The sequence below is a fragment of the Rhinopithecus roxellana genome, chromosome 2 (genome assembly GCF_007565055.1).
Source record: "Rhinopithecus roxellana isolate Shanxi Qingling chromosome 2, ASM756505v1, whole genome shotgun sequence".
In the NCBI taxonomy this organism is placed as follows: Eukaryota; Metazoa; Chordata; class Mammalia; order Primates; family Cercopithecidae; genus Rhinopithecus; species Rhinopithecus roxellana.
Genome location: NC_044550.1, coordinates 85,089,239 through 85,117,129, shown reverse-complemented (window position 1 = coordinate 85,117,129; position 27,891 = coordinate 85,089,239). Strand labels below are relative to the sequence as shown.

General features: G+C 39.5%; 1 protein-coding gene across 2 annotated transcripts in view; it reads left to right on the top strand.

Moving 5' to 3' along the window:
* The window catches only part of NR3C2 (nuclear receptor subfamily 3 group C member 2), a 363,388-nt gene that overhangs the window by 231,757 nt on the left and 103,740 nt on the right, over positions 1 to 27,891 (top strand). For both annotated transcript variants that reach the window (XM_030920434.1, XM_010368448.2), the window contains exon 4: positions 14,815 to 14,931. In XM_030920434.1, coding sequence (XP_030776294.1) covers positions 14,815 to 14,931 — 117 coding nt within the window. The remainder of the gene's footprint in view (positions 1 to 14,814; positions 14,932 to 27,891) is intronic.

The following is a 27,891-nucleotide window of genomic DNA, read 5'->3' as shown; positions in this document are numbered from 1 at the left end:
GCCTGGGCACGATAGTAAGACCCTGTCTCTACCCCCCAACCCCCCCAAAAAAAGGATCAGAAAGTTAGCTGGGAGTGCTGGTTGCATATCTGTAGTCCTAGCTACTCAAGAGGCCGAGGCAGTAGCATCACTTGAGCCTGGAAGGTTGAGGCTATAATAAGCTGTGATAGCCCACCCATGATTGCACCATTGCATTGCAGCCTGGGCAACAGAACAAGACCCTGTGGCGAAAACAAACAAACAAAAAATGAACAAAACAAAACTATATAATTAATGGTTAAACAAGGCATTTTTTGCTTTTTTAAAATTTTTTATTTATTTATTTATTTATTTATTTATTTTTTGAGACAGAGTCTCACTCTGTTGCCCAGGCTGGAGTGCAGTCACATGATCTTGGCTCACTGCAACCTCCACTCACCAGGTTCAAATGATTCTCCTGTCTCAGCCTCCCAAGTAGCTGAGATTACAAGTGTGTGCCACCACATCCAGCTAATTTTTGTAGTTTTAGTAGGGGTGGGGTTTCACCATGTTGGCCAGGCTGGTCTTGAACTCCTAACCGCAGGTGATCTGCCTGCCTCGGCTTCCCACAGTGCTGGGATTATAGGTGTGAGCCACCACGTCCAGCCATTTTTTGCATATGCTTCATGAAAAGCTCTTGCTTTTTGAGAGAGAGAAAAAAATACCATATAATTCCAAATAAACTAAATTATTCTTTTTCTCTATTGTATTATTTTATTATTTTCCTTCTGTGTAGGAGAAATGGTGACAGGAAATATTTCTTTGGAAATTAAGGTAATAATGGAACAAACTGGAAAGACCTGGGATATGACTCAGACCTGCTCACCAAGGTGGGATAATATCTGGAGTATGGGCACAGGTGTCACAAGGAAATCCAGTCCAGAAGGCAGAGCACAGAAACTGCTGGTGGTCTGAGTAGGATCTTATGAGGGTCTTTGGGTGTAGGAGGGGACTGCATTTAGAAATCTCAGCACGTGGGCTCTCAAGAAAGGCAGGTGTCAGAGGCCCTGTCTTGGGACTGGGCTTTAGAGGGAGTCAGAGAGTTAGGAATTTTGTCCTGTAAGGACTGGGGTACTACATAGGCATTAAAACAAGGAATGGGACACAGGGGAATGAGGCACAAGACCTGTTATCAGAAGCTGAGCCCAACATGCAAGCATAATTGGTAGAAAAGTAACTTAACACAGAGATCCCAGCTTTGGAATAAAAGGACTGGATCCTTTTGCCCAAAGTTGGGATTGACCTGAATGCAGCCTTGGGGGAGGTACCGTTACTGTGACCATTCTACAGATGGATGTAGTAGAGCTTGGTGAGGCTAACTTTAGCTCTCACAGTTAGTGAGTGGTGAAACCAGGTGGGAAACAAGCCATCTGCTCCCGGAACAGTGCTCTGCCATTGCACTAAAGTACTTCCTGATCTTAAGGGCTGTGACCTTGGGGAAGAATGGAAAGTTTGTTAGCACCTGTTGTGTGCCACACATGGTTCTAGGCATTTTAAATGTACAGTCATTCCCCATTTGTCTGTAATTTTATGCTCCTTGGTTTCAGGTCCCCACAGTGTCAACCATAATCTGAAAATAGGTGAGTATAGTACATTAAGGTATTGTGAGAAGAGAGAGAGATCACATCCAAATAGCTTTTATTACAGTCTATTATTATAATTACTCTGTTATTATTAGTTATTAATCTTCTAGTGTGCATAATTTATCATGAAATGTTATAGGTGTGCGTGTATAAGAAAATACATAGTATGTGTAGATTTTGGTACTGTCTGTGGTTTCAGGCATTCACTGGGGGTCTTTGGAACGTGTCCCCCATGGATAAGGGGGGACTACTGTACTGTTGCATTAATCTTTATAAGCCCCTGTGAGATAAATTTTGTTACTGACTTTATGGATGAAAAAAATGTAAGGTTAAATGGCTTGTTCAGTGTTCCATAGCTGCTAAGTGACACAGTCTGCTATAACCCACTGCATCTGACCCTAAAGCCCATTACTACCTTATGAACTGCATTAGGAACCTCTCTTGTCCTGAGTTTCAGCTGTAAATAAGAACTAAGCTATTTTTTAAATAGAAAATGATTTTAAACAATTTAGCCAAATGATCAAATGTACAAGGTTAAAACATATTAATAAAGCCTTCTTAGAAATTGTGAAGTAGATGTTTTCATGCATGTAAAGATTCAGTGTTGCTTCTGTTTGACTGGCCGGGTGATTCTAGTGAGCATGGCTTTTGTCAGACCTGAGTTTGAATCCTGCCATCACTGCTGACCCTGTGAAGCACCATGGACAGCTACTTATTTCCTTGCTGAGGACATGAGGATATTATCACCTATTTAAAAGGTTATCATAAGGACAGGAGTGGTGGCTCACACCTATAATCCCAGCACTTTGGGAGGGTTGCTTGAGTTCAGGAGTTGGAGACCAGCCTAGGCAACACAGCAAGATCACGTCTGTACTAAAAATCAAAAAAATTTGCCAGGCATGGGCGCATGCACCTGTAGTCCTAGCTACTCAGGAAGCTTATGTGGGAGGATTGCTGGAGGCTGGAAGGTCAAGGCTGTAGTGAGCTGTGATCACGCCACTGTACTCCAGCCTAGGTGACAGAGCAAGACCCTATCTCAAAAAATAAATAAATAAATAAATAAATAAATAAATAAATAAATAAATAAAAAATAAACATTAAACATAAGAATGTAACTTGCCTAGCCCAGTAACCTGGAGCATAGTTGGTAGCCCACAAGCCTGAGTCTTCTTCCCTTTCATCTCATGCTGTCATATTTCCATGGCTGCTCCAGCACACTTATGATCTAGTCCCTCCTCCAACCCTGCCCTTCTCATTCTCAGCTGATAGTCCTGTTTCAAAGAACAAAGGCTTGCAGCTCAATATCCCACACACTTCCTCTCCCTTCCACTCATTTATCAGATTCTAATCTTCAACTCCACATGATAAAATAACCATATACAAAGTTCTAACATATGTAGATTTTACCCCTCGTATCACTTTTTCATCATAAGTGTAAAATTTTGGTTCAAACAGACTGAAATTTGTGAGTTGTTTCTACTGGGAATAATTGGATAAAGGGGAAACTGGCAGGTTTAGAATATGAAAGCAGAAAATATCTACTCGGCTTTGACAAGCTAAGTAGGTAACTTGATGGCTGCCATTTTTATCTCGGACATACATATTATCTGCTTCTTTGAGACAATAATGGGACCAAGAAGGTAGAAAACAACTTTGAGTTATAAAATTAGAAAAGTGTGAGTGTTTGCATAGAGAGCCACAAAGAGATGATTTAGGATGGCGTTGGCTTTTCTCATTTGGGCGAGTGGGTGTCAAGGCAGTTCAGCTATGGAAAAACAAGTTTGGAGCCAGAGAGTAACAGAGACAAGGATGTTTAATTGGAATATATATCTCCCAACCATGCTCTTTGGAAAGAGTCATCCGGATTGTGAGCTTCACTGGTCCCTTTGCCATCTACTGAACTACTAGAGGGAACTCCCAAAACACAAAGTAGACCTGGACGGGCTTCCCCTTGCCTAAGATTCATGTCCAGACTGTGTCATATGGTCTAACAAGTCCTCACAGTGTTGCTCTTTCTTAATTCTACACACAACCCCCACTGTGCTGCAGCCACAAAACTCACCCATCCCAAAATGTATGATGCCCTCTGACAACATTTTTTCTTAGTATGTTGTTTCTCTGGGTAGGAAACTTTTCTAATTCTCTTTCCATCCAAAAAACAGTGCTCAAGATGCAAATCTATTGTTATTTCTTCTGTGAAGCTTTTTCTGATTTCTGAGGCGAAAATAGTTACTTTCTCTTCTGTATTCTCTTAGCACTTATTCATGTCCGTTCTTGCCCCAGGGTTTAATTTGCTTAGGAGCCACTCTCCCACACTGGATTATGAGTCCCTAAAGGACAGGGATCTCTTATTCATCTCTCTTCCCAGTGCTGTAACTGACATGTAATAGCCGCCCGATAATTATTTGTTGAATTAATACAAGAGCAAGCAGACATGTTGAATTAATAATGCCTAACTTCACAAACAGAACATATTTACTGTGGTTAAAAACATGTATCCTAGAAAAACCTCTGGAAGGATACAGAGAAATTGATAACAGTGGTTTGCCTTGGGGGAAGGAAACTAGGTGGTTAGAGGATAGGAGAGGGGGAGAGAGAGAGCCTTTCCACCAGATGTCCTATAGTACATCTTGAATTTTGTACCACATGCATGTATTATAGCATTATAGAACCAAAACTAGTCTAATTTAATATTTGTGCGTGTGGCAAAACAAACTCATATCAAATAGTTTCTTACTTTTCTTGCAAACATTTTGGATTGTTGGTATAAGTTTATGATTCAGTTGTCCATTGTTACCAATATCCTCTCTCATCTGGGTTTCATTTCGGTCTAGAGTTATATTGTTGTTCAGAAACTGGGTTATGCCTGAGATGGCAAATAAGGACCCACTGAACTGTGTGAAATCTTCAAATCTTAACAAATAGTTTGAAGCCAGAGTGGCTGAACAACAGTCCCTTCTCTCTACCCTGGCCTCATTTCTACCTTTGAGGTCTTGAGGGATTAGCTGGTTGGGCAAAAATCTGATCACTGAGAACCCAGCATGCAGGATTTTTAAAATCTTGCAAGGGCTGTGCATGTGTTGGCTTCCAGGTCTGGAGTTTAGAAGTATATTTAGATCAGGCAAAAAGTGGTGGATCAGGCAGTATGTAAATTTGGCATCCTATGTATGATGTAATTAGAATTATAGGTGCAACCAAATTCATATGGTTCTCCTTTCCCAGTGTCAGAGTGGTTAGTGATGTATTGGTCTGAGTTATCCTTTATAAGGTAGCCTAAACATGTCTTTCATTCCAGAGGTTCTGTTTCTGCACCATTTTGTCCTGTTGGTATAAGAATCTTAAGTATACTTCTAACGTGGATGGACCCTAGACAGAGTAAGTGCTGTAATGAAAGTGCTGCAAGTATGAATCCCAGCTAAGCTAGCCACATGATTTTACCTCTCCGAATGTCTTAATTGACAAAATGGGGATAATATGACTATCCCCATAGGATTCCCCCCATAGGATTTTTAAATGATTAAATTAAGTATGATTGGTAAAGCACTTGTCACATAATAGGAATTCAACAAATGCTAGTTCCCTTTCCACTGCCCTGAATAACTTATTAGTTTATCTAGATAACAGATGTTTTTGCATAGTGAAGTGCAGCTATGTTAAATTCCTAGTATTGAATGTGTGAGAGACGTAAGTCACTCTTCCTGAAAAAAATTTTCCTTGTTCCTTGTCAGTAACTTACTTGTTTTTTCTTACTGCACACCATAATGAGTGTTTCTCAAGGTTAAAATCTTACATCACTTGGATTTTGTCATATGATATTATCTTTGATTCTCTTTTACTAACATATGCATACAAATTCTTATGATAATTAAAAGTTCATTTTAAAAAATGAAAAATGAACACCTTTCACAACAAGAAGAATGTTTATTTGGGAATTTTTTGCTTATCCACATGGGAAGAACTCTTGAAACACCACTGGAAAAAAAAATAATGCTAATCTGACTTCTAAATTAAAATATTAGAATCCTTAAAACATAGCTTCAAAAGATTTGTGCTTTAAGGTGGCAAAGGCAACCTGTACTTACTTCTCAAGTCAGTTCTTTTCCCCCCGGCATTTTAAAACATGTTAATCCAGGCCCACTCATAAACCTCAGCAGCAGGGGATCATTGTTCATTGGTTTATTATGGGCAGACCAAACTGGTTTTAACTGAGCAGAGGAAGTTAATTATCGAATGTTTTAGTTGGCTCCAACAATGAATAACCAGTTCTTGTTGGACAACGTCTTAACTCACCATGCGACATTATAAGAATGGGGGGGGGGGGGGCGGGGGGAGATGGGGGAAGGGAAATTGCCCATCAGAATCTGCAATGCGGGAATTTGCTGGGACTGCTCTAATCTGTTTCCCAGGTTGTTCGAACCAGTTCAAGAGCAGTTAAACAAGGTTATGTAAGTGACATGTGATGTAGCCCAAAATAGTGACTGCAAACACAGGCTGCTGTTGCTGGGCAGTTGTCAACTGCTTAAAAAAAAAAAAAAATCTTGCAGCAGGACAACAAATGGATCTTTAAAAATGGGAAGGAGATTTAAGCACAAAGTTAATTTTAAAAGGGATTTGGAGAAATTGCCTTTCTGATACTGAAAATAAATGATTTTTTTTTAAATAGGGAAACTTACATTGTACATAAGGTCTGGTTATTCTAGAATATCCACCAGGGGTAGTTAGTGAAGAGGTACTTGCAACAAGTTTGGTGCTTTATAGTTCCCATATTTGAATGAACAGCAGCAACAATCAAACCGTCGGCTCTGGCATGTAACGAATTATTAAGCAATAGATCATTCAGAGAGTGATAAATATCAAACTATTTTTAGAAGTTACTGTCCCTTTTATTTAAATACTTTTGTATCTTCAGGATATGAAAAAGAAAACATGTTATATAACATAGGGAGCATAAAAATAAGGTTTTAAAGGAAAACAAGATTCAGTGGTGAAATTTGTTCAAGATTGTTTATTAGACAGAAAACAAAAACACCAGAAGAGGGTTTAAACTATGCCTTCACTGTCATCAACATTTGGATTCCCATAATGACCACATTCCCTGGGTTCCCTGCCTTTTAATGAGCTCCAGATCTGGGAAAGCAGGAATTAAGGAGCGAAATACAGAGGAAGTGGGATGAGGGGGAACCTTAGGGCCTTTGTTAGGATTCAAGCTCAGGAGCTCACTCTGTATGTGTCCGTATTTGTGAGATCTGAATCTCAGGGACTCTGGTGTTAACTCTGTCTTTCTCCATCTCTAAGGGACCTGTAAAATAGCACATTTCCCCACCCAGATTCTGAACAAATTGAGTTATAAAACAAAGGAGTGGCTGGTGGAAGATAAAACATCAACATTTGGGGGTAAATAAGTTGAAGTGTATGACTTAGTGATAAGAGCCAAAGGGACCTGTCATCTGAGCCCCCAGATTAGGTACAGGCAAGGGAACAGCTGGATCAGGACAGGCCTCCCCAAGACTGGAGGCTGAGCACCTGCTCCCAGAGGGAGCTGTCCCACAAGAGGACGAAGCCACTGTGGAGGCAGGCATGCCAGATTAATTCTCAAATGTACTAATGAAAGCAGACTGAGTAAAGGGGATGGAGAGTGGCCTGTGGTGTAGCATCTTGGAGCTTCCTCCCCCTGGAAAAAAAGGTCAAGTCAAGGGTGGGCAGAGGTGTTCCCCACTGGGAGGCTCAATCTGAGGCCCCAGCACCGCCTCTCTGTGGGGACAGGAAGGAATCTGGGTACTGTGGTGGGAGCAAATGTCAGTGTTCAGTGTGTTTTGATTTTTCATATTCAGTCCCCCATATGTAAAAGGCTATGTTGCCAATGTGTGATAAGTCAGTTTTTTAAAAGACAAAATTTTGGGCATTCTGTTCGTAAGATGTAATTCAAGCACCTCCTTCTCTGCAAATCCTTCTTTAAAGATTCTCAAGGGTATTTGTAGGTGTCTGCTGTGCTTTCGGGGCTTCCAGAACCTGGTTCTTTTCATGTCTCATATCTAACTCTCCCTGAGAACCTCGGTGTCTTGCTTGATAAAAGGTACTACCCTGATGATCAGCCATGTGTATGGAGGGATAGAATGTTTTCCAGATACAGGTAGAGGAGTGGGACACTGATAGGGAGGTAAAGGAGGTATATGGATCCATAGATGTCATAGAACATGAAATTGTGAAGCCAGAGAAAAACAGAAATGAGACTGCCTTCTAAGATTTAAAAGAAAAGTAATGGGGGAGATATGCCAGAAGTGCTGCCACCACCCATGACCAAGCATCAGCGAGGGTTGGCAGGCAGAGGGTTGGCAGGCAGAGGTTGGCAGGCATGCTGACTACAGTCTATAGTTGAGGATGTCTGTAGCAATGGTGTTTGTGATTCAGGACCAACCTATATGTCTGTACCTATGAACAGAGGTACAACCAGGCAAAGGACCAATCTTCTGAGTTCTTTTACTTGTTAAAATAAACCATAAGCATATTGTCCTTCACATCCATAATAGGAACAATACATGCCAATAAGAAAAACACCAAAACTAAAACCACCGATAAACATAATCCAGTGTTATTAGGTTAGATGCCTCTGACCAAGCTTTGGTTCCTTTTTCTGAAATGGTCGTAACTTTTGCTAAGCACATCTTTGAGCTCTGACCTGTCACCTCCCCTCCCTGTGCTACACTGGCTCAACTCACATTAAATATGGAGCTTATTAAGAGCTTGGACTTGAGAGTTTAAGCAGTGAAGGGCCCTAGAAGGCCTTTAAGCAGATGATGTCATAATCAGATCTGTGAATCAGGGGGAGGACTGCAGGCTGTACAGAAGAGGGGGAAACTTCTGGGGAGGCCCAGGACCCAAAGTGCCTGCCCTAGAGGCCGCAGTTTCCTGTGGAGTGCCTCCCACACCACTGATGGGTACAGATGGAGGGAAACACCAGGGATACCCCTTAGCTTCATTTCAACCAAAACAGTTCTCTTTCTTTTTTTAACCTATTGATGTCTGTGTGAGAGTTTTTTTATTTAATAACTTTTAAATTGAAGTTAGAATCATTTGACTTAGAAGTGGTGAATTAGCAGAGGCAGGTAGACTACTTACAAGTCCATTGAAATTATACTGAAAATATGCAGTAATACATGACAATAGTAATAATGATAATCACACAAATACAGTGATAACAGCTACCATTCATTTTATCCTTACTGCATAGCAGTGACTATTTTCAGTGCTTTATGTGGTATATTATTTTCATGATAACTCATGAGATAGGCACCTTTATAATTCTTGTTTAATAAGTCAGGAAACTGATATATGAAAAGGTTAAGTAACTTCTCTAAAGTCCGATAGTAATAGGGATTCAAGCTCCATAATTCAGAAGTTTAACCAAGAGATCCTGCAATGAAGAAAGGACTGATGGATATAGATAGAACTCAAAAGACACTTAGAAGGGAGAATCATCAGTACTTTGCTAGCCCTTGAATGTAGAGGATTCTGGGGAGAAGCCGTGTAAACAATGGATAACTTGTAGCTTCTAGTTCATACAACCGCTTGTAGCTTTAAAATTGGGCATATAGCAGGCAGGAAGGGGGCTGTGTGGGGGGTGGGGATGTGACATTTGATTGGTGAACAGGGAGGGATTGAAGTGTCAGAGACATTCGGGTGGGAACATTCAGTGAACAGGTAGATGCATGGGGCTGAAACCCAGAAGAAAGGAAGGGGCACTGGAGCCTGCAGGGCACTGGCGGCCTCTGGAAATGGCCGAGCTACCAGACTGTGTGGATACTGTCTGTTCCTCCTCTGTACCCATCCTGCCTGTGAAGTAATATATAAAAATAAGAGATATGGAGAGAAATAATACAAGGAAGTTACAACTTTCCAGAATCTTATCCCGTGCCTATCCCAGACCACTTGCTTACTGAACACTTAACTGTGTCTCAGCCTTCCCTGGGCTAATTCTTTGTGTGGAACACCTGTACTTCTGTCCTTTCCATGTTTCATTGTATGAACATTCCTCTAGAACATTCCTTAAGGCTTACCCCAGATGCTTTCCTTCTCCATAAAGACTGATTCATCTCCCAACTCCAGTATGATCCCTTCCTTCTTTAAAGTCGGAACATATCAAGACCCATGATATATCGTTTTTTTTTAAGTTCAGAGGTACATGTACGGGTTTGTTATATAGGTAGATGTATCTTAATCATTTCAATTTCCCCAACCTCATCCTAACCCCTTGAATATAAGGTCGTGGAAGAAATGGACTGTTTTACCTTTTTACATTCTGCCTTAAAAATCTTTGTGGAATGGAATTAACTCATTGTCTGGGAACACATGTTAGATCCTAGAACCTCTTTTTCTTGTTTTCCAAGGGCCTTACTCCTCAACCTGCCTGTCTGTAAATATCAGTTACCTCTGCCTTCTCTCATCCACAGGGGTGCGGTTTCCCTCAAGGCTCCTGGCAAAATGGAATTCAGTCTCCCAGGCTCACCTTTGCTTCTGCCCCTGAGTGTATGTGCCTACTTAAAGAGTCTTGATGTTAAGTAATATATAAAAATAAGAGATATCGAGAGAAATAATACCAGGAAGTTATAACTTTCCAGAATCTTATCCTATGCCTATAGTCTTGGGCCCTAATCTAGAATTCTTAGCTGAGTTGCAAACAGAAAGGACAATCCTGGCTTTTTATCCTGTGTTTACCCTAAAGATATAGTTCAACACACTCCTATCCTTGTCAGCTTTTAGAAAAAAAACTAAAGACTTGAAGATGGGTTCAGAGCTGAATGGTGTTTGCCTTGGCTCAAGTGGACTCTTCATCCAGAGGCCTTCATACTCAAAGGTGACATTCTGCTCCCACAGGATGCTCTTTACTCACTAACATTCATTAAGAGTTGATTTTTGTTCTTTGGATTTTCTCATCCTACTTTTTTTTTCTTTTCTTTTCTTTTCTTTTCTTTTTTTTTTTTTTTTTTTTTCTTTTTTGGAGACGGAGTCTCGCTCCGTCGCCTAGGCTGGAGTGCAGTGGCGTGATCTTGGCTCACTGCAAGCTCCCCCTTCTGGGTTCACGCCATTCTCTTGCTTCAGCCTCCTGAGTAGCTGGGACTACAGGTGCCCGCCACCACGCCCAGCTAATTTTTTGTGTTTTTAGTAAAGAAGGGGTTTCACCATGTTAGCCAGGATGGTCTCAATCTCCTGACCTCGTGATCTACCCACATCAGCCTCCCAAAGTGCTGGGATTACAGGCGTGAGCCACCGTGCCTGGCCCCATTTTTTTTTAAGTGAGCTAACAAAATAGGTCATCACTATCACCTCTATCACCTTTTAAAAATTTTTTTAGTTTTTTTTTTTTTTTTTTTTTTTAGTTCTTTCTTCAGGCCAGGCTTTGTGCTTCTTGCTTTTTGTGTAGTATATTATTCATTTGAAACCATTTAACAATGTAGAAAGTAGGCATTACTCTTTGCATTTTATAGATCAAGATACCAATGCTCAGAAACACTGAGCCACTTGGCTGAGGCTCTGATAGCTCCTTATTGACTGAGGCAGGATTGAGACCCAGATGGACCCTGGTTGTGAAGCTGGTTCCTTTTTATTGTGCTTTCTCCTCCCTGCCCTTCGTTTTTCTACTTTTCTGTTCTTATGCTATTGATTCTTAGAGAACTGCATGTCACATAATCTGTATTTTCTCAGTTGGGACCAGGCCACGTATAACAAAAAGTTGCTTCTTGATTTCAAAATAATTGAAAATTGTAAAAGACAACTTTTATTGAATGCACTAACTTTTAAAATAATGAGATTAACTTTTAAACAGTTACTGAATTATTCTACAGTTAAAAACAATACCATAGTTTAAAACAATAGAAAAAAATTATACCTCTGATTTATTTTTAAACTCACCTTTGTTATTGTTAAGTCCGTAAAGCATTTTTGCTTTTATTTTCCCTTTAATTTACTCCATCTGGTTTTCCTATAAATCTTTGAATTTGTGTTACATGTGCACTAACTGACCTAAGCATCCTGGTACTTCATTCAAGTTTATCCTAACCTTGGAAGCTTTCTCTCTTCTGGAATGGCTGCCTTGTGCCCAAAAAGCTGCCCCAACCGCAAGCAGGAGGTACACTGAACTCGAGTACAGAGATGGATGGATGACTAAAGTTCCCTGAGTCCTACTGGACAGATTTTGGTTGTGTGTTGTGTTGGTTTAATATGAATTAAAGAATGAGACACACATTATATATTTGTGTAGGTGTAATTTAAATTTTTAATGTTTACACAACTAAAAATATAAACGACAAAATTTTCTGAAAATGACTTGTCTGCAACAGTCTCTTACAACTCTCCTCTCCTATTTGTGGAAGATGAAATATTGTTCTGGGGAGAAAATTATCCTGGGTTGTTACAGTAACAAATTTTTGAAGGGTATTTATTTTTTTAAATCCTTCTAGAACAATCCTGGCATTTGAAAGTCTCTGTTTTTGAACACCCAAAGAAGAAAATCTTTCAATGTGTTCATAAGACAGTGGCCATTTTTTTCCATTTGGTATGCCTACAATCTAAAAGTCTTAGTTACATTTACTGAAAATTCATAGAGTGAATCTTAGACTACAGCCAACCAACCCTTATGCAAATGATCCATGACCTTGCAACATATTGGAGGTTCCCCATAAATACTTGTTGAATTAAAACAAATTCAAATTACATTTAGTTATTTCTTTGGACTTTCAAGTTTACTCAGTTCAGTGTATATTAAAGATGAAATCTGTGGTTTTGTATTCAATCTCATAATATGCAAAAGGCACAGAATGTCAATTGTGGGTAGAAATGCTGGCTGGTAGAGTGTGCTTCACTCAACATTCTGTTGCTTCTCATTTCCAAAGAGCACCTTCAATGTCTTATTAGACCAACAGTAAATTATATTGCAAATCAGTATTTAGAAAACCCTCTCCTGGCCTTGAGGCACAGGAATATTATCAGACTTTCTATATTCTGTTTCCAGCTCTACCTTTTTGGGAAGTCACTTGATCAATTCTAGTATGAGGTTCTTCTGATGAATAGCAGCAATAATAATCTCACCTATGTCATAGGGTTGTTGCATGGGTTAACTAAGAACTCTAATGTGGCATTAAAATTTTATTTTAGAACTGGAAGCCTCTCTAAGATGCTGTACAACGTCATTAAATGTTATATTTATCAGTTACCATTTTTACCATGGATATTGATTGCCTTTGTGTAATTATATACACCTACCCATATTCATTAAGAGCCTTCAATTTTTAGAAAAGGCATTAGATTATTATAATGGTGGGGTTTCATTTCTTCACTTTGATAGATTTCCCTATGCTGTTACTATTGTTTTATTGTTATTATTACTAAGATTTAGCATAATGTTAGAGAATATACTGTAGATTAAATTATTTTAATTACATTAAGTGATGCACATTATTTTTATTGAGTATTTACTGTTATTTACTTAGTAATTCTTAAATCAAGGGAACATGATGGTACTACACTGAAGGGAGTGCTTTGGAGCCTGTTCACTACTTTGCAGTAAACAGTGGGCCTCCCTCTCTCCTTTTCATTAACCCATGGCTCTTCAGGCTTCACTCTCCAGTTTGTGCTCACCCACCATATGATCTCACCTAGTTTTATGGCTTAAAATAACGTCCGTGAGCTGATTACATATCTAGCCCAGCCCTCTTCCTAACCGCAGACCTGATGCCTCCACTTGGATGCCCATCAGGTTTCTCTGACTTGCCATGCCCAAGTGCGGTCATTCCTCATAAACCATTGGCTTCTTCTGTCTTCCCCTTTTTAACTAATGTCAGTTCCCTTTTTCTACTTGTTTAGCCCAAGAATCTTAAGGCCTCCTTAACTCCTCATTTCCTCTGGTCTGTCAGCAAACCCATGCAGCTCTACATTCAGAATACATCTAGAATCTCACCACTGCCACTGCTACCACAAAGACCCAGCCCACTTTCCTCTCTCCCCTAGGTTACAATAATTGCCTCCTACCCCTGGTCTCTCTAGTTCTGTCCTTAGTCCACTGCGGTCAGTTTCAACACAGCAGCCAGAGTGATGCTGTGAAATATAAATCACATCAAGTGACTCCTCTGCTCAAAGTCCTCTAGTCTAGTGGCTTTATCTCAGAGTAAAGGCCAAAGTCTTGAATATGACCTCTAAGGACCTATGTGATGTGGCTCACATTAGCTGTTCATCTCTATCTTTTCTTACTCTCTACTCATTCTCTTCTGCTCCTTCACCCTGGTGTCCCTGCTATTCCTAGAACATGCCAAGTAATCAGCCTTCACCTTCCTCCCTACCACATTTGCCTTTCCTTCTTTCTGGTATATGTTCTCTCCTAGATGTCCACACAGTTAGATGGAAGGATTTATAGGGCTGATGGATCTATAGACCTTTATTTAAAAATCACCTTGCATGTTCCCTTCATTTTTCTCCCTAGTGCTTATTACTATCTAACATCTAACACATTTTATCTAATTACTTTGTCTAATGTGTCTCCCCCAAATCTAATGAAAGTTAAAAGCAGAGGCTTTTGTCTGTCTTGTTCATCACTGTATCCCTAGTGCCTCTAGTAGTGCCTAGTACCCACTGGGTGTTTAGTAAATATTTTTGAATAAATACTAATAAAGCTAGACTACAATTTCATATTTTGCCAATAGATGCCACTCTCTAAGCCCGTGCTGTGCCCACATCTGATTTTTTTTAGTTCCAGATTGTTTTACAGAATGGAGTAGTTTAACATTTCCAATTGTGTAATTTGAAAGTGAAATTACTGTGAAATCCCAGTGAAGTCACATGTATAAATGGTGGGCAGGCATAGCAGCTTAAACAGCTGCAGTAGGGCTTTTGTTTAGATTGATGCTGTTGTGACGTCTACAGGAAATGTGCACTATTGCCTGAACCCATGCAGCTATCAAAAAATTCAAACAATGGAGAAATATGGCTGTACTTATATGAGAACATGTTTGGAAATAAGTGTAATGTTATCATATGTAATCTAAAGTCTCAGCTGCATTAAGCTGACCATCTCCTCCTCTATATTATCCACAAATCATGTATTTTTACTTTTTTGAGGAAGAGATTTCAAGGCAGGAAAGAAGTAGTTTTATATTCTGAGTATACATATTAATGTTTTGTACTAGTATAGTCTATTTTAACAGTTACTTTTTATTATTTTAATCAGGGCAACACAACTATTTATGTGCTGGAAGAAATGATTGCATCATTGATAAGATTCGACGAAAGAATTGTCCTGCTTGCAGACTTCAGAAATGTCTTCAAGCTGGAATGAATTTAGGAGGTAAGTTTTGTATTTTTAGTTTAATAAGAATTGTTAATAGGTAATGCAACACCACTCAGATCTGAGTACTCTCAAAATTGAAAACGAAGTCAACAGGGAACAAAGGTTTCTGAAAATCCAATGAGTTCTGTTTTCATGCTAAAACATTTTAGGAGAGAAATATTTATTAGCTGGAGTCAAAAAGAGGTATGTTTTATGGCTATAGTTCTAGTGAATTTTTCAAGCCTGAATTTGCTGAGTTTCAAGAACTGGGCACTTAACAAAAAACAAAAAAAAAAAATGACTTTTATATAAACCCATAGTTAATAGTTTTTATTGCCACATCTGTTTAGAAATTAGACCTATATGTGATAACATTACCCACATAGGAGTACATACCTAACTTTAGAGGTAAATGTAATAAAGATATATATGAAAAAAGCTTTGAAATGTTACAGAGGCTTACTAAAAGAGGGGGAGAGGGTAAAAAACTAGAACCAAATGCAAAAGTATACAACATCCGTGGATAGGAAGACTCAGCATCCTTAAGATACAAATTTTCCCTAAGTTAATTTGTAAATATAGTATAATTATAAGAAAAATACCAATTCATTATCCTAAATCCCTAAAGAATAGCCAAGAATATTCTAGAAGAGACAAATAATGAGAGGAACTAGCTCTACCAGATAGGAAAGTATATTATAGCTACAATAATTAAAATAATCTGTGGTATTTGGTTATCAATTGTCAGATTAACAGAAAGTCAAGAAATAGATCCAAATAACGTAGGAATTTTGCACATAATAAAACTGACATTTCAGATCAGTGGGGGTATGGGAGATTATTCAATGGAAAATACAACTGTGATAATTGGATAACCATCTGGAAAACAAGAAAGTTGAATACCACCTCTTAACTATACTCCAGAATAAATGCTGATGCATCAAAAATTTAAACTTAGAAAAATAGCCACAGAAGTACTAAAAGAAAACATGAATTTTTGTTAATACTCTCCAAGTAGAGAAGACCTTTCCAAATCCCACTATCAATGGGTTTCATATTGCAGATTCAACCAACTATGAATTGAAAACATTTGGTTTCTTTGGGACACCGAGGCGGGCGGATCATGAGGTCAGGAGATTGAGACCATCCTGGCTAACACGGTGAAACCCCGTCTCTGCTAAAAATACAAAAAATTAGCTGGGCGTGGTGGCGGGTGCCTGTAGTCCCAGCTATTTGGGAGGCTGAGACAGGAGAATGGCGTGAACCCGGGAGGCGGAGCTTGCAGTGAGCCGAGATCACGCCACTGCGCTCCAGCCTGGGCGATGAGCAAGACTCCACCTCAAAAAAAAAAGAAAAGAAAACATTTGGTTTAAAAAAATAAAAATACAGGCCGGATGCGGTGGCTCAAGCCTGTAATCCCAGCACTTTGGCAGGCTGAGACAGGCGGATCACGAGGTCAGGAGATCGAGACCATCCTGGCTAACACAGTGAAACCCCGTCTCTACTAAAAAATACAAAAAACTAGCCGGGCGTGGTGGCGGGCACCTGTAGTCCCAGCTACTCCGGAGGCTGAGGCAGGAGAATGGCGTAAACCCGGGAGGCGGAGCTTGCAGTGAGCTGAGATCTGGCCACTGCACTCCAGTCTGGGTGACAGAGCAAGACTCTGTCTCAATAAATAAATAAATAAATAAATAAATAAAAATACAAAAATACAAAATTTGAAATACAATGTAACATATATATATATATAACATAGCATCACATTGTATTAGGTATTATAAGTCATCTGTAGATGATTTAACGTATACTGGAGGGTGTGCGAAGGTTATGTGCAATACTGGATTCAGGGGATCATGTTGGACAGGAGGCAGGACTAGATTGCAGCTCCAGAAAAAGCAGCATGTGGAGGCTTGCGTTGTGAATTTTAGCTCCAGATCCACTGCAAGAAAAAACCAGCAACCCCAAGAGGACCCACAGACCCTGTGAAGGAAGCGGACTGCTCCCGTAGGACCTGGGAGACGCCCTAGTTACTGTGAGTCCCCCAACTGCAGAAGCGGGAAAGGGAGACCCTCCTCTCCTGAACACACACCCCACTGGAGAAGCTGAAGGTCTGTTTGTGGAAGAAGTTTCTGACTTTACCTGGAGCTGAGTCAAGTTAGAGAGCCTAGCAAAATACAGGGGTAGAAGAAGCAGCAGTAAGGTCCTGGGAGCTCACTGGGTCCCCAAGCAGCCCATTCCTGCCTGGCACCACAGGGATCCATCGGGAGGGTGGCCAGAGGAGCAGGGGGTAAAACTCCAGAGGAAGAAGGAATTCTCTAGCTGAACTTTGTAACAATTTGAACAGGGTGAGAAGCCTCCTTGCCAGAACTCGGGGGAGGGCCCAAATCAGGCCTGCAGACTTCACAGGCAGGGGGAGAACTAAAGCCTTTTCTGTGGCAGCTGGGAGGCAGATAGCCTTGGGCAAGTTTTCAAACCCCTCTTTCCTTCTCCCTGGAAACAGACTCGGGGCTGTTGGGGCGGCTTGGTGGGAATGAAACCAGCCCTTCAGTTTGCCTGGGAGCAGGGTGAGGCCTGTGACTGCCGGCTTTCCCCCACTTCCCTGACAACCTGCATGACTCAGCAGAGGCAGCCATAATCTTGCTTGGTACACAACTCCAGTGAACTGGGAATCTCGCCCCCACCCCCCACAGCAGCCACAGCAAGACCCACCCAAGGAGAGCCTGAGCTCAGACACACCTAGCCATGCCCCCCACCTGACCGTCCCTCCCTATCCACCCTGGTGGCAGAAGACAAAGGGCACATACTCTTGGAAGTTCTTGGGCCCCACCCATCACAGTTCCCTCAGCACACTACTACAACTGATGCTTTCTGGAAATCGCCACCTCCTGGCAAGAGACCAACCAGCACAAAAACAAAACATTAAACTACCAAAGCTAAGAACCTTCACGGGGTCCATTGCACCTTCACCACCTCCACTGGAATAAGTGCTGGTATCCACACCTGAGAGACCCATAGACAGTTCACATCACAGGACTCTGTGCAGACAACCCCCAGTGCCAGCCTGGAGCCAGGTAGACCTGCTGGGTGGCTAGAAGAGAGACAACAATCACTGCAGTTTGGCTCACAGAAAGCCACATCCATAGGAAAAGGGGGAGAGTGCTACATCAAGGGAACACCCTGTGGGACAAAAGAATCTAAACAGCAGCTTTCAGCCGTAGACCTTCCCTCTGACAGAGCCTACTCAAATGAGAAGAAACCAGAAAACCAACCCTGGTAATATGACAAAACAAGGCTCTTCAACACCCCAGAAAATCATACAAGTGCACCAGCAATGGATCCAAACCAAGAAGAAATCCCTGATTTACCTCAAAAAGAATTTAAGAGGTTAGTTATTAAGCTAATCAGGGAGGGATCAGAGAAAGGCAAAGCCCAATCTGAGGAGATCCAAAAAATCATACAAGAAGTAAATGGAGAAATATTCATGGAAATAGATAGCTTAAGGGAAAAAAAAAACAATCAAAAATTCTAGAAACTTTGGACACACTTTTAGAAATGTGAAATGCTCTGGAAAGTCTACGCAATAGAATTAACAAATGGAAGAAAGAAATTCAAAGCTCAAATACAAGGTCTTTGAATTAACCCAGTCCAACAAAGACAAAGAAAAAAGAATAAGAAAATACGAACAAAGTGTCCAAGAAGTCTGAGATTAAGTTAAATAACCAAATGTAAGAATAATTGGTGTACCTGAGGAAGAACATAATTCTAAAAGCCTGGAAAGCATATTTGGGGGAATAATCGAGGAAAACTTCCCCAGCCTTGCAAGAGACTTCAACATCCAAATATAAGAAGCCCAAAGAACACCCAGGAAATTCATCACGGAAAGATCATCGCCTAGGCACATTGTCATCAGGTTATCCAAAGTTAAGACAAAGGAAAGAATCTTAAGAACTGTGAGACAGAAGCACCAGGTAACCTATAAAGGAAAACCTATCAGATTAACAGCAGATTTCTCAGAAGAAACCCTAAAAGCTAGAAGGGATTGGGGACCTATCTTCAGGCTCCTCAAACAAAACGGTTATCAGCCAAAAATTTTGTATCCAGTGAAACTAAGTATCACATATGAAGGAAAGATAGTCATTTCCAGACAAATGCTGAGAGAATTTGCCACCACCAAAAGAACTGCTGAAAGGAGCTCTAAATCTTGAAACAAATCCTGGAAATACATCAAAAAGAACCTCTTTAAAGCATAAATCACACAGATCTATAAAACAAAACAAAACAAAAGTTAAAAACCAAAAACAATAAAACCAAAGTACACAGGCAACAAAGAGCATGATGAATGCAACAGTACTTCACATTTCAATAACAACATTGAATGTAAGTGGCCTAAATGCTCCACTTAAAAGATACAGAACCGCAGAATGGATAAAAACTTACCAACCAACTATCTGCTACCTTCAGGAGACTCACCTAACACATAAGGACTCACATAAACTTAAAGTAAAGGGGTGTAAAAGGCATCTCATGCAAATGGACATCAATAGCGAACAGGGGTCGCTATTCTTGTATCAGACAAAACAAACTTTAAACCAACAGTGATTAAAAGAGACAAAGAGGGACAGTATATAATGATAAAGGACCTTGTCCAACAGGAAGACATCACAGACCTAAACATATATGCATCTAACACTGGAGCTCCCAAATTTATAAAACAGTTACTAATAGACCTAAGAAATGAGATAGACAGCGACACAATAATAATGGGGAACGTCAGTACTCCACTGACAGCACTAGACAGGTCATCAAGACAGAACGTCAGCAAAGAAACAATGGATTTAAACTATACCTTGGAACAAATGGACTTAACAGATGTATACAGAACATTCCATCCAACAACTGCAGAATACACATTCTATTCAACAGCACATGGAACTTTCTCCAAGATAGACCATATGATAGGCCATAAAACAAGCCTCAATAAATTTAAGAAAATTGAAATTATATCAAGCACTCTCTCAGACCACAGTGGAATAAAATTCGAAATCAACTCCAAAAGGAACCTTCAAAACCATACAAATACATGGAAATTAACCTGCTCCTGAATGAGCATTGGGTCAAAAACAAAATCAGGATGGAAATTTAAAAATTATTCGAACTGAAGGACAGTAATGACACAACCTATCAAAACCTCTGAGATACAGCAAAAGGAATACTAAGATGAAAGTTCTTAGCCCTAAATACCTACATCAAAAAGTCTGAAAGAACACAAACAATCTAAGGTCACACCTCAAAGAACTAGAGAAACAAGAACAAACCAAACCCAAACCCAGGAGAAGAAAGGAAATAACCAAGATCAGAGCAGAACTAAATGAAATTGAAACAAACAATACAAAAAAAATGAAACAAAAAGCTGGTTCTTTGAAAAGATAAATAAAATTGATAGACCATTAGCAACATTAACCAAGAAGAGAGAAAATCCAAATAACCTCACTAAGAAGCAAAACAGGAGATATTAAAACTGACACCACTGAAATACAAAAGGTCATTCAAAGCTACTATGAACGCCTTTGCACACATAAACTAGAAAACTTAGAAGAGATGGATAAAGTCCTGGAAAAATACAACCCTCCTATCTTAAATCTGGAAGAATTAGATACCCTGAGCAGACCAATAACAAGCAGATTAAAATAGTAACTAGAAGGACTGAAATGGTAACTAAAAAATTATCAACAAAAAAAAGTCCAGGACCAGATGGATTCACAGCAAAATTCTATCAGACATTCAAAGAATTGGTACCAATCCTTTTGACAGTATTCCACAAGAGAAAGAAAGAAGGAACCCTTCCTAATTCATCACCCTAATACCAAAACCAGGAAAGAACATAAGCAAAAAAAAGAAAACTACAGACTGATATCCTCAATGAACATAGATGCTAAAATTCTTAACAAAATACTAGCTAACCGAATCCAACAACATATCAAAAAGATAATCCACCATGATTAAGTGGGTTTCATACCAGGCATGCAGGGATGGTTTAACATACGCAAGTCAATAAATGTGATATGCTACATAAATAGAAGTAAAACAAAAAATCACATGACCATCTCAATAGATGCAAAAAAAAAAAAAATGCATTAGACAAAATCCAGCATCCCTTTATGATTAAAACTCTCAGCCAGGCATGCTGGCTCACACTTGTAATGCCAACACTTTGGGAGACCGAGGTAGGAGTATCACCTGAGGTTAGGAGCTCAAGAGCAACCTGGCCAACATGGCAAAACCCTGTCTCTACTAAAAATACAAAAATTAGCCAGGTGTGGTGGCATGCACCTGTAGTCTCAGCTACTTGGGGAGGCTGAGGCAGGAGAATCGCTTGAACCCAGGAGGCGGAGGTTGCAACGAGCCAAGATTGCACCACTGCACTCCAACCTGGGCAACAGAGAGACTCCATCTAAAAAAAAAAATCTCCCAGCAAAATTGGCATACAAGGGATATACCTTTATGTAGTGAAAGCCATCTGTGACAAACCCACAGCCAACATAATACTGAATTGGGAAAAGTTGAAAGCATTCCCTCTGAGAACTGGAACAAGACAAGGATGCCCACTGTCACCACTCCTCTTCAACGTAGTCCTAGAAGTCCTAGCCAGAGTATACAAGAGAAATAAACAAACAGTATCCGAATTAGTAAAGAGGAAGTCAGACTGTCACTGTTTGCTGATGATATGATCGTTTACCTTGAAAACCGTAAGGACCCCTCTAGAAAGCTACTAGAACTAATAGAAAAATTCAGCAGTCTCTGGATACAAGAATAATATACACAAATCAGTAATTCTTCTATACACCAACAGCAGCCAAGCAGAGAATCAAATCAATACCTTATCCCCTTTTACAATACCTGCAAAAAAATGAAATAAAATATGTAGGAATATATCTAAGGAGTCTAAAGACCTCTACAAAGAAAACTACAAAACACTACTGAAAGAAATCATAGACAACACAAACAAATGGAAACACATCCCATGCTCATGGATAGGTAGAATCAATATTGTGAAAATGACCATACTGCCAAAAGCAATCTACAAATTCAATGCAATCCCCATCAGAATACCACCATCATTTTTTGCAGAATTAGAAAAAACAATTCTGAGATTCATATGGAACTAAAAAAGAGCTTATGTAGTCAAAGCAAGACTAAGCCAAAAGAACAAACCTGGAGGCATCCCACTACCTGATTTCAAACTATACTATAAGGTCATAGTTACCAAAACGGCGTAGTACTGGTATAAAAATAGGTACGTAGACCAATGGAACAGAGTAGAGAACCCAGAAATAAACCCAAATACTTACAGCTAACTGCTCTTTGACAAATAAACAAAAACATAAAGTGGGGAAAGGACATTTCAACAAATGGTGCTGGGATAATTGTCTGGCCACATGTAGGAGAATGAAACTGGATCCTCATCCCTCACCTTATACAAAAATCAACTGAAGATGGATTAAAGACTTAAACCTAATACCTGAAACTATAAAAATTCTAGAGGACAACATTGGAAAAACCCCTTCTAGATATTGGCTTAGGCAAGGATTTCATGACCAAGAACCCAAAAGCAAATGCAATAAAAACAAATATAAATTGTTGGGACTAAAGCTAAAGAGCTTTTGCACAGCAAAAGCAACAGTCAGCAGAGCAAACAGACAACAGAGTCAGCAGAGTAAACAGACAACCCACAGAGTGGGAGAAAATTTTCTGTACATCTGACAAAGGGCTAATACACAGAATCTACAATGAACTCAAATAAATCAATAAGAAAAAAAATCCCATAAAAAAGTGGGCTAAGGACATGAATAGACAATTCTCAAAAGAAAATATACAAATGGCCAACAAACATATGAAAAATGCTCAACATCACTAATGGTCAGGGAAATGCAAATCGAAACGAAAATGTAACACCACCTTACTCCTGCAAGAATGGCCATAATCAAAAACTCAAAAAACAGTCGATGTTGGCGTGGGTGCAGTAAACAGGGAACACTTCTACGCTGCTGGTGGGAATGTAAAGTAATATAGCCACCGTGGAAAACAATGTGGAGATTCCTTAAAGAACTAAAAGTAGAACTACCATTTGATATAGCAATCCCACTACTGGGTATCTACCCAGAGGAAAGGAAGTCATTATTCAAAAAATATACTTACACACGCATGTTTATATCAGCACAATTCACAATTGTGAAATTGTGGAACCAATGCCCATCAATCAATGAGTGGATAAAGAGTGTGTGTATGTGTGTGTGTGTGTGTGTGTGTGTGTGTGTGTGTGTGTGTGTGTGTGTATGATGGAATACTATGCAGCCATAAAAAGGAATGAATTAACAGCATTTGCAGTGCCTAGATGAGATTGGAGACTATTATTCTAAGTGATGTAACTCAAGAATGGAAAACCAAACATTGTATGTTGTCACTGATATGTGGGAGCTAAGCTAGGAGGATGCAAAGGCATAAGAATGATACAATGGACTCTGGGGACTTGGGGGGAAGAGTGGGATGGGGGTAAGGGATAAAAGACTACAAAAGTGGTACAGTGTATACCGCTTGGATGATGGGTACACCAAAATCTCACAAATCACCACTAAAGAACTTATTCACATAACCAAATACCACCTGTACCCCAATAACTTATGGGGAAAAAAACATTATGTGTGATAATGTGCCATTTTATATAAGAGACCTGAGAATTCATGAATTTTGGTAACTCAGAGCAGGGAATGCATTTTCCAATCCCCTGAGGATACTGAAAGATGACTATGTGAAATAAACTCAGAAGCTATTAAAGCAAAAAATTGAGAAAATGAACATTACTTACAAATCAAATACTACTGTAAAGGCTTTAAACAATATGAAACTGGAGGAAATACAACATATAGACAAGGGTTAATTTTTCTCACAGATAAAGAGCTCCTATAATTTTATAAGAAAATAAAACACAACTCATTAAAAAACAGGTAAAGGATATGAACAGAACAATTGCAGATAAAAGAAATACAATTCGTTCTTGAAACACATGAAAAGATTCTAAATCTAATCATTATAATAGAAATGCAAATTAAAAATGTAATGAGATGTAAATTTTTTGACAAGAATAAAACATTTTTATGACACTGTTTGATGAGAGTATGGAAATAAAGTTAAACTCATTGATGATCTCCTGCATTTCAGGTGGGAGAATAAATTGGTGCAACCCCTATGGAGAGCAATTTGGTTATTTCAATAAAATGTTAAAAGGCACATACCCTTGGACTCAACAATTCCACTTTTAGGAATTTATCCTACGTATATTCTTGCAGTGTTAGAAATGATCTCTACATAAAATACTCATTGTAGCATTGGTAAATATTAGAAATTTATTAAATATTCATCTGTTGAAGATGGATTAAATAAATTATAGAATACTCTTCAGACATTAATAAAAATAAAGGGAACTCTGTATGTACTAATATGGACTGATCTCCCAATTAGTATTTAGTGAAAAAAATAAGGTTGTAAAATAGATATACAAAATATAGCATACATAATATATACATAATATAGCATACAAAATATGCTATTTTAGAAAACATATTGTATAGAACATTTCTGGAATGATGTATGAGATGCTTGTAGTGGTGGTTGTCTCTACAGAGAGCACTTGGGTAGCTGGAAGATGCGATAAGAAGGAAAACTAATTGTCACTAGATCCTTCTGTGCCTTTGAATTTTGTATTGTGATGGAAGCATGTGTTGTGTACACATAGTACCTATTTTTAAAAATGTAGTTGAAAAAACTAATTAAATGAGACTTCATCTTCTTTGCTTTGATCAATGAATTAACTGGCTGGCTAATCAGGGCAAAAGGAGTAAAGAGGAGTTCCTATAGAGCAGAGCAGCTCCTAGAAATCAAGGGAACAGTGAGCTTGGCCTTACTGCTAATGTGAGGACATGCTCCAAGCACCAACACCAAATCAGAGAGAGGGCCACACTGGCTAAGAGGGCAGGCCCTGGAACCAGACTGTGTGGATGGGAGCCCTTGCTCTGCCACTCACTGAACTTGTAACCTCAGGCAAGTTATCCTTTCTTTGTGCTCCAGTTTCTTTTTCCTCACATTGCATTGATCAGCATACCTACCTGTCAGACTGTGATGAGATTTGATGAGTAAATGTATGGTGAAAAGAAAGCGATCGCTGAGTGGGTGTTAGTTGGCAGTGGTGGAGGTGGTGAATGTGGGGTGGGTCATTGTGGCTTCCATAGTGCCTTCACACATTATCTCATTTTATCCTGCCAACCTCTGAATCCCCAGCAAAGGTATTATGGCCCTGTGTTTTGGTAATGGTGGCCTCTGGTGCCCAGAGAAGTTATGTGACTTGCCCAGGCAGTGAGATAATTAAACTAGATCTTGAACTTCTGAGCTCCTTTTCTGGTGTCTCTAGTGCACCACGAAGTCCCCTTGTCTGATATTGGAATCATACAGATGTGGCCCGAAAGATTACCCTCTGTAGTACGTGAGTGAGAATCAGGAGAGATTATTAATAATTTAAAATCTAGATGACAAGGGTACAGCCATTGGTTGTAAAGTGAACTCAATCTCTTTTGTAAAATCCATCAGCTGATTTCTTTTTTAAAAAGCACATGCTAGGAAGGTATGTTTTAATGTATCTGTATCTAATGTGTAGAGTACTTTACAAATAATAACATATATTACATAAAATATATAAATGTTATTGTAAATATGTATATGATATGTATAGTCTTATTCACGCTGTAATATATGGTTACTATTGGTTACTAGAAAAAGAAAATGCCTATCCTTATCTTTTTTTTTTCTTGAGATGGAGTTTTGCTCTTGTCACCCAGGCTGGAGTGCAATAGCACAATCTCAGCTCACTGCAACCTCTGCCTACCGGGTTCAAGAGATTCTTCTGCCTCAGCCTCCCGAATAGCTGGGATTATAGGTGCCCACCACTACACCAGGCTAATTTTTTTTTTTTTTTTTTTTTTTTTTTTTTTTTGTATTTTTAGTAGAGTTGGGATTTCGCCGTGTTGGCCAGGCTGGTCTCGAACTCCTGACCTCGTGATCCGCCCACCTTGGCCTCCCAAAGTGCTGGGATTACAGGTGTGAGCTACCACACCCAGCCTATCCTTATCATTCTTACCTCATAGGGTATTCTAAGGATTAACTGAGTCAGTAACTTAAAACAGGATTTCTTAATGTCTGCACAGTTGACATCTTGGGCCTGATAGTTCTTGTTGTAGAGAACTGTCCTGTGCATAGTAGGGTGTTTATCAGTGTCCCTGGTCTCTACCTACTAGATACCTGCGGCAGTTCACTCTCCTCCAGCTGTGACTACTAAAAATGTCTCCAGACTTTGCCAAATGTCCCCTTGGGGCCATTGAGCACTACTGGTTTAGCAATAATAGTAAGAAATTATTAGGTATTATTTTCTGTTGAGCTATACATTCCATCAGAGGAGGAATTGGTGTTTGTTTGTTTTTTTTTTTTTTTTTTTTTTTTTTGATGCCTTATCCTCAATGACTGCAACAGTACAGGGCACAAAGTTTGTTGTTCACTGGTTGTTGATTGAATACGTGAATAAACAATTGGCATTTTTGAGGGCTTGCCGTGCTCTGAGCACTCTGCTGAGCCCATTTTATGCACCGTCCCACTTAAGCCTCACAGCAGCACTATGAGATACATACTCTTCATGTGTCCATTTTACAAGCGAGTTAATGGCATGGAGGTTAAAAATCATCATCACTGGTCATCAGAGAAATGCAAATCAAAACCACAGTGAGATACCATCTCACACCAGTTAGAATGGCTATCATTGAAAAGTCAGGAAGCAACAGATGCTGGAGAGGATGTGGAGAAATAGGAACACTTTTACACTGTTGGTGGGAGTGGAAACTAGTTCAACCATTGTGGAAGACAGTGTGGCGATTCCTCAAGGATCTAGAACTAGAAATACCATTTGACCCAGCAATCCCATTACTGGGTATACACCCAAAAGATTAAAAATCATGCTACTTTAAAGACACATGCACACGTATGTTTATTGCAGCACTATTCACAATAGCAAAGACTTGGAACCAACCCAAATGTCCATCAATGATAGACTGGATTAAGAAAATGTGGCACATATACACCATGGAATACTGTGCAGCCATAAAAAAGGATGAGATCATGTCATTTGCAGGGACATGGATGCAGCTGGAAACCATCATTCTGAGCAAACTATCACAAGGACAGAAAACCAAACACCGCATGTTCTCACTCATAGGTGGGAATTGAACAATGAGATCACTTGGACACAGGGTGGGGAACATCACACACTGGGGCCTGTTGTGGGGTGGAGGGGCAGGGGGAGGGATAGCATTAGGAGAAATACCTAATGTAAATGGCGAGTTGATGGGTGCAGCAAACCAATATGGCACATATATACCTATTTAACAAACCTGCACATTGTGCACATGTACCCTAGAACTTAAAGTATAATAATAATAATAATAATAATAATAATAATAATAATAATAATAAGCTGGCTCAAGGCCACCAAACCAGAGAGTAGCAGAGCCAGAACCCAGATCTCTGTTCCTGGCAGCAAAGCCTATGCACGGCCACACTCCGCAGGTCCCCTGTAGGCAGAGCGGCTCAGCTGTCTTTTAAAGAGAGCCATGGTACAAGTGTTTAGCTGGCATCTGCAGTTATCTATAAGTGAGGTTTGGCACAGTATGTGAGACAAAATTCACATAATTTGTTACTGGTTTTTGCATATACAGGCTAGGTTTTATGGGTTTTGGTAAAAAAAAAATCTTGCTGAAAAAAGCTCACTCTGAATCTTGAGGTCATTTAAAAAAGTAGGTGAGTCAAAAATGGGCAGAGTGAAAACTGGTATTTATGAAAGCAATATTTACTTTAGGTTTAAGTTACAATTTAACCATTCTGGTT